Source organism: Rousettus aegyptiacus, unplaced genomic scaffold (genome assembly GCF_014176215.1).
Source record: "Rousettus aegyptiacus isolate mRouAeg1 unplaced genomic scaffold, mRouAeg1.p scaffold_m13_p_5, whole genome shotgun sequence".
NCBI classification, from domain to species: Eukaryota; Metazoa; Chordata; class Mammalia; order Chiroptera; family Pteropodidae; genus Rousettus; species Rousettus aegyptiacus.
Window position 1 is genome coordinate 79,553,139 of NW_023416308.1, and position 8,391 is coordinate 79,561,529.

Here is an 8,391-nt window from a genome sequence, read left to right on the forward strand (position 1 = left end):
TCAACAGCTTTTAGGGTTGAGCATCCTGAGTACACATTCTCTTATTTGTTTTGTCCTGACTCCATAGATAACAGGGTTAAGGGCAGGGGGAACAACCACATACAGGTTGGCCAGAAGTATGTGGATATAATGAGGGATGCTGTAGCCAAAGCGGTGTGTCATGAAGGAGAAGAAGGCTGGCAGGTAGAAAGCTAACATGACGCACACATGGGAGCCACATGTGCTGAGAGCTTTGAGCCGGGCTTCCCAGGATGGGAGACGAAAGACTGCTCTCAAGATTTGGACGTAGGAAAATCCAATCACAGAAAGGTCAATGTATCCCACTGAGAAAGCAACCAAGCCATAGATAACGTTGACCCTAATATCAGCACAAGCTAACTTTGCCAAGCCCATATGTTCACAGTAGGTGTGGGGGATAAGCCGCACACCACAGAAAGGCAATCTCAGGATGAGAAATACAAATGGAGTCATAAACACCAAATTCCTGACTATGATGACTATGGCCAAGATGGCTATCGCCTTATTGGTGAGGATCATGCTATATCTCAGGGGGTTGCAGATGGCAATATAGCGATCTATGGCCATGACTGTCAGCACCACAGACTCCAGGCCAGTGAATATGTGAATGGTGTACATTTGCGTGATACAAGCACCAAAATCAATGTCCCTGAGATTGAACCAGAAAATGCCCAGCATCTTGGGGATGGTGGCTGTGGACAAGCCAAGGTCAGTGCAGGCCAGCATGGCCAGGAAGTAAAACATGGGTTGGTGGAGGACCTGTTCAGTCTGGATCACAAAGAGGATGGTGAGGTTGCCCAGGAGGGCGATTAGATATACCACTAAGAAGGGGAAGCCAATCCAGATGTGCACGCTTTCCAGCTCTGGAATGCCCATCAGAACAAAAGAAGCAGGGTGGAACTGGGTATTGTTTGGATGAAGCATAGTGGCGAGAATAGGTTTCAGACACATCTCTTGCAGTTTTCTTGTTTCCAGTGAGAGACTCTCACTTCCTTCACAGAATGTTGCCTATTTTCTGTAGAAATATAAAATCCATTCTCTAATTCTATAATACAGCAGAGGCGACCTGGAAAGGGAATAGGAGGCACAGTTATAAAGACACTCTCACATCAGAGTATTTGCCTCACCTACATAGAAAACACACAGAACATTTCCCAGTACAGCAGTTCTGCACCTCTCAGTTTTTTCGTTAGTCTCTAAGGAAGAACCTGCATATGGTATTATTAGCAAATATTTGTAGTTACTCATATATGTTAATCAGTATGTAAAGCATAAAGTAGATGGTGTGTGTGTATGTGTGTGTGTGTGTGTGTACGTGCGTGCGCGCGTGTGTGTAATATATCACCAGACTGCAGTTGAAGTGGAGATGACTCAACTGATATGACAGTTCAAGAAAATGATACATTCTTGCAAAGTAGACCTGAAATATTAAGAAATATTCAATGTAGAGGAGAATTCAGTATGGGTGAAAGCTTAGACAGCTGATATTCGGGTCTGAAGTAAGGAATGGAATTAACAAATTTAGACAGTTTGGGGACTATTATATAATTTCAACAACACAGTGGTCCCTCCTGGGTCTACAAAGTCTTATGTTGTATCTTCACTTAGATATTTTCCTGAGAAAGTGTTTACTAAATTGAGAGCTGAACAATGAGAATCCATTAATAAGGAGAAGAAGGAACTGAGTTGAGAAAATATTTCTAGTTGATATTATCAGGGGTTACGGAGACAGTGATATGACCATGAAGGCCATTGTGGTTAACTTTATGGGGCTTTACCCTTATCCTAGAAAAACCGGGAAGAAATTATAGTATGTTAGCTGTAGTGTAACTGGATCAAATTGGCATTTCAAAAATATCACTCTTGTTGCACTATCAAAAAAAGGCAGCAAGCACATTTGTAGTCATATCTGTTGGAAGGTTATCAGACGTTCAGGTTAAGATCGTTATCTTGTACTGTGCTGTCAGTGACTGATTGGAACAAGTCAACTTTGCAAGTGTTTAGTTGTATTAGCCTTCCAAATACTTATCATAACTCTTTTTCTTCCCCTTCACAATTACTGAATTAATTAAGATAGGTATAATCTTTTATCTTAACCTTTTTGTATGATTCATCCTTCTTCACCAATGGCCCTCATATTTTTCCTTTTAGAACCATACAACTGGTCAATATAAACCCATTATTAAATGTGATTGAAGAGCAGTGATTCTCATGGTAAGAGAAGGGGCAAGTGGCTGTGCAGAACTAGGGGAGAGGGATTGAGGACTTATGCATAGTTTGATGAGTCCTCTGTTCACTCTTCATGGTGGCACTTAGGGCAGGCAGGGAGTGGAGGTTATAAACCTGGTGATATTTGATACATTGCAATAAAAAATTAACTCATGTATCAAGGTCCTAAAATCATATAGGTTTTTACATGTTCTGATAACTGCTGCCAAAGATTTAAATTGTCCTCCTTCTATGTTTAGGGTCATCTGAAAATTCACCAGCACTACCACTCTTTGCCCACATCTGTTATCTTACAGATATTTCCAGTTATTAATCTTTAATTCATTTGACGAGTATTTATAGAGTTCTTACCATCTGTCAAGACCTGCTCCAAATTGAGTCAAAGTCCAAAAAATCATGGAGTTTAAAGTCTAGTCATACCAGAATTTTGCTTCTTGGCATCGCACAAGGTTTCCACTCTCATAGTAATTCTTTCATTTTTAAACAGTCTTTGTAGGGAAACTTCCTAAAAGATGCTTTGGTATTCCACATACATTACATATGCAGAGTGTTCCTGGTCAGTAAGATTATAGGCATTGCCAAAAATTATCGTCTGTCTAGATCACTCTGCAGCAACCACTAATCATTACTATGGCCACTGTTGATGCAGTCGCCTTCACCTATTGTCTACTTAATCATCTTATTTGTTTAATATACTTCCATGTATATTTTCTAATTTTATCTTAACCATAACTCTGAGGCTCTCTCCTCTTCTGCCTTTCTGAATGCCTCTCTTCCCTTTCAGACACTCAATTCCAAGGGTAAACTATGGTGAGCTTTTCCCAGGGACTGACCGCCTTCCTTTGCAGAAGAATTAGATGACTTCTTTACTCAGGTTCCCAGGCTTCCCATCTCTTAACCCCTTTGTGTCTCATTTTTGTATCTGCAGTAACCGTTTTCCTCTAGGGTAACTGTGTCCAATGTAAGAAGTGTTGCACAGAGGTGACAAAATTGAAGATGTAGGAAGAAAAGACCTCATTTGTGCCAGCTGATGAGAGTAACCATTGTTATTATTTCTCATGTTTGCATATAACATTTTTTATTCACATGTTTATGTCTACATATATGTTCCTCTATTTGTTGATATCAGTTTGTTTATTTAGCACAGTGAGTGTTGCGCAGTGTGCTTCTGTGTTAGTGACTGATGTGCGGCTATGAATGCAGGTTATTTTCAACACAACTCCTCTCTCTCACTGTTGCTCCATTGCTTGGAGAGGGTCCTAGCTACAAAGACTCTGGCTGAATCACTGGAGTGCCATCATCCCATAAATCACTCTAGTCGCCACCATTGTGAACCCTCTTTCAGCAAAACCAAAAGGGGACTCGCCTACCTCTGCCCAGCATCTGAGAAATCCTTTGTGAAGAACTGGATGCACAGACTGCAACCTGCATGTGACTGAGTTCTCCATAGTCAGGGCCAATGGGTTATATGAGAACGCTAGTCCTCTGGGAAGGGCCACCACATGATGAATGGGTTGTGTCCCCAGACTTATGGTAATGGAACAGAAAATTTCAATATCCCTAAGGATAAAGTTTTATCCTTTCTGGTCAGAGAAACCTTCTGGTTACAGATGATCTTTAAATTGCATCCTCTATAAGAACCCTCTCCGGATAGGTCCCAGGAGTCTAGTCAGTCAGAGGCATCCCGGACTCCCACTTACACTTTAAACATCACTCTGGTACGAGGTGAACAGCTACTTTTGACAGATAGGCAGTGAAGGCAGAGAAAGAGCTCTGTAGGGAAACAACAACAACAACAACAACAACAACAGCATTTCCTCAAAGTCAGCTTGGAAATATCTGCACATTTAGAAAATGTCAGAACCAGAATTCTAACTTAAGTCTCTCAACCTGAGCTTTCCGTTTTATGAATTACATTGATGTTTTTTTTGTGAGAATATAGTGCTTCTCACACTCTGTAGAATATTAATCAATAGAACATGAGAATAAATGGCATTCATACAAAGGAAAGCAACTTAGCATACATACAAAGATCATGTTCATCTGTTTGTTCTATGACCTTGGAAAATTTAAATTGTTATTCTAAGTCTTGGTTTCCTCACAGGCAAAATGAGATAAAGTTATATCAACTCATGAGCTTGCTTTAATGATATAGGATAATGCCTAGAAAGCACTCAGCAACCATTTATTAAAAATTAATAAAAATTGGTTATTATAATTATTGTATGGCATTATCTCTGAAGTAAACAATTTGGGTCAGATAACTTAAATTTAAATGATTTTCAACTTGCGGGATGACTTTAATGATATAATAAAATAACACCTAGAAAGTACTCAGCAAACCTTTATTTAAAATTAATTAATAAATAAACACTGGTTATTATGATAATTATTGTATGGCATTCTCTCCGAAGTCAATATTTTAGACCAGATAACTTTAAATAACTTTTATGCTATTCAATACTTCTCAGCTGAGAGATGTTGAAAACATTTCTTGACCTCATTTCTGCCCTCGTAGATTCATAAAGGTAATGAAAATGACAATTTATTGTTCATGTTTCCCCCCCACCGGATTGAGTGAGAAGATGCATTTAACTAAAATAGCAGCAATTGACAATAGATACAAGATATTATTAAAATGGATATTGTTTTTATTACTTATTTGAAATAGATTTTTTGGTGTTGAATTGGAATATGAAAACATTAGTTTTATTTAGATCACTAGATTGCTCACAGAAACAACTCTTATTTGTTCAGAAAATGTGTTTAGTTTGACCACTAGATGTCAGTAATGCTCATAAGACAAGCGATTATTTGTGTGTGTGTGTGTGTGTGTGTGTGTGTGTGTGTGTGTGACTTAGGTTTTTATTTCAATTCCTTTTCTTTTCTTTTTTTTATTATGGTGACATTGGTTAACAAAATCTAGTAAGATTCAGGTTTACAATTCAACAGTAAGGCATATATATACGTACAAACACATACATATGTGTGTATATGTATAAATGTATACATATGTGTGTGTATATATATATGCACACATACATATATAAATACACACACACACACACACACACACACACACACACACACACATTGCATTGGGTGTTCACGGCCCATAGTTAGGTTTCTTTCTGTCACTACATATTTGACTCCTTTTACCCCATCTACCCCCCACCACCCCCCACCCCGGCCCTCTGGTAATCACTAGTCTACTGTCCATGTCCACGAATCTCTGTTTCTTTGTCTTGTTTGTTTGTTGCTTTTAGGTTTATATCCCACATATAAGTGATATCGCGTGATTTTCAACTTTTTCTGTCTGGCTTATTTTGCTTAGCACGATTATCTGGAGGTCCATCCATGTTGTCGCAAATGGCAGTATTTCATCTCTTCTAATGGCAACTCTTCTCATCTGTTGTTATTGAGTCATATGATTCTTTATATATTTTGGATATTAGGCTTTTATCAGAGGCATTCCTTGCAAATATATTTTCCCATCCAGATGGTTGCTTCTTTACCTTGTTCTGTTTCTTTTCCTATGCAGAAGCTTTTTAGTTTGATGTAGTCCCATTCATTTATTTTTGCTTTCACTTCTCTTGCCTTTGAGGTCAAACTTACAAATAAAATCCTCTTTAAGTCTAAGATCCTTGAGTTTTGCTTCTATGGGTTTTTTTTTTTCCATGCATTTTATTTTTTCAGCTCTTACATTCAGGTCCTTAATCCATTTGAGTTAATTTTGGAGTGTGGTGATAGACAACAGTCTAGTTTCATTCTTTTGCAGGTAGCTTTCTAGTTTTCCCAGCACCATTTATTGAAAAGGCTTGCCTTTCTCCACTGCATGTTTATAGACATTTCGTTGAAAATTATTTGCTATATATAAAACATGGGTTTACTTCTGAACTTTTGGTTCTGTTCAGCTGGTCTGGGTGTCTGTATTTCTGTCAATACCATGTAATTTTGATTATTGTCTCTTTGTAGTATAATTTGAAGTTAGGCAGAGTGGTACCGCTAGCCTTGTTCTTTTTTTCGGGATGGCTAGACAATTCAGGGTCTTTTGTGCTTCTATTCAAATCTGATGATTTTTTGGTCTATTTCTTTAAAATATGCTGATGAGATTTTGATGGGGATTGCATTAAATCTGTATAATGCTTTAAGTAATAAGGTCATTTTAACTATGTTGGTTCTTCCGATCCAAGAATACAGAATATCTTTCCATTGTATCTTCTTCAATTTCTTTTAACAAGGTCTTGTAGTTGTCATTATGTAGGTCCTTCACATGCTTCGTTAGATTTATTCCTAGGTATTTTATTCTTTCTGTTATATATGCAAAAGGAATCATTTTGTCCACTTCTTTTTCTGACATTTCATTATTAATAATATAGCAACACTGGATTTTTGAATGTTGACTTTATATCATGAAAATTTACTGCATTTGCTTATTGTTTCTAGGAGTGTTCTTGTGGAGTCTTTAGGGTTTCTATATAGAGAATCATGTCATTCACAAATAGTGACAGTTTGACTCCTTCATTTCCTTTCGGGATACCTTTTACATCTTTCTCTTGCCTGATTGCACTTGCGAGGACCTCCAATGTTATATTGAATAATGGTAGCGATAGTGAACAGCCTTACCTTGTTCCTGATCTTAGAGTGAAGGTTTTTAGTTTTTCAACATTAATATTGGCTGAGGGTTTGTCATAGATGGCCTTTATTACATTAAGGTATTTTCCTTCCATACTGATTTTGTTAAGTGTAGTGGTCACAAATAGATGCTGTAGCTTCTCGAAGGCTTTTTCTGCATCTATTGATATGATCATGTTGTTCTTATTTTTTAATTTGTTTATGTGGTGTATCACGTTAATTGATTTGCATATGTTGAACCATCCCTAGTAAACATACTAAATTTGATTTCAAGGTGTATTCGTTTTTTTAAAAAATTTGTATCATTTTGGATAACTCTTGGGCTGTCTAAAGGGATAAAAAGAAACTCAAATCTCTTCTAAGGGAACCCTGAGAACAAAAAGAGAGACAGTATCTAATATAACAGATATTACCCTGAAAATTAGTATAAAAGAATAATTGAAAGGAGAATATATAAAAATGCTGGCCTTCAAATTTTGTTCAGGTTTTTCACCAGCTCTTCATTTATGTGGGCCAATGTGCGGGCTACCTCCTCTATGCCTCTCCAGGACTGCTTCACACTCTGTGTCCTAGGGACTTGCAGGTGTGGGCTGCATGGGTTGCTTCCCTTGCCCTTTGGCATCTGGGTGGCTTCAGAAAATGGAAAGTATCAGCAGGAAGATAGTGGAGTAAAGTCAGAATATGTATTCTGATTTCCACCTGCTCTCTCATTGCAGGTGCCTGCAGGTCACCATGGGCTGGGTAATTTCCTCAAAATAAATCTCAACTCCTGCATGTAGGTATCCTCACATTGCTTTCTGAATCCTTAGATTCCAGGAGTGCCTTCTCTTCAGGCCAAGGAGTTACAAATATTTTTTACATTTGCTATCCCTGTTACAGTCTCTTGTGGTTTCCCTGTTGTGGAAAAGACCCAAAATCAGACTGGCAGGAAACCAAGCAGCACTCAGAGAGTTGGAGAACTCAGGTTTATTACACCAGGGGACCCAGAGGAGCTATTGCTCTGAAGATCTGTGCTCTGAGCTCAGTTGCAACATTCCTTAATAGACTTTATTGACACAGCCTAATTGGGTAATTTGAACTCAGGCCGTTGTCAGGAGTTGCTTTGGTTGCAGGTAGTTATATTGGGTTACATAGCACAGAGTTGCTATGGATTACAATAAGCAGCCTTACAATTTTTTTCCAGATTCCTCTTAAATTAATTTTACTTTAAATAATAATATGTCATACGTAATATGTGATGTATAAGATATGTGTACATATACGTATATTTATATATACACACAAAATATGTATAACACATGATATATATTTATAATTTCACTGGTCTTATAAGTAATTTTTGTCATGAGGAGTTTTGTCTTTGAATTTTAATTTCTCAAAGGCTTTTGAACTACACTCCAATATATCTCAAAGTAGCTAATATTGTAGTTATTTGAAAAGGCTAGTATACGCTTCAGTAGCTAATAACTACTGAAAGCACAATCAACATTATCAGTTAACAGGGAAATC

General features: G+C 37.6%; 1 protein-coding gene across 1 annotated transcript; it reads right to left on the bottom strand.

The window, feature by feature from the left end:
• On the bottom strand, window positions 1–948 carry LOC118602904 (olfactory receptor 52E5-like). The gene has a single exon (XM_036221311.1). It carries the CDS (start codon window positions 940–942, stop codon window positions 1–3), a length of 942 nt encoding a protein of 313 aa, XP_036077204.1. The 5' UTR covers window positions 943–948.
• Between the last annotated feature and the right edge of the window lie 7,443 nt (window positions 949–8,391).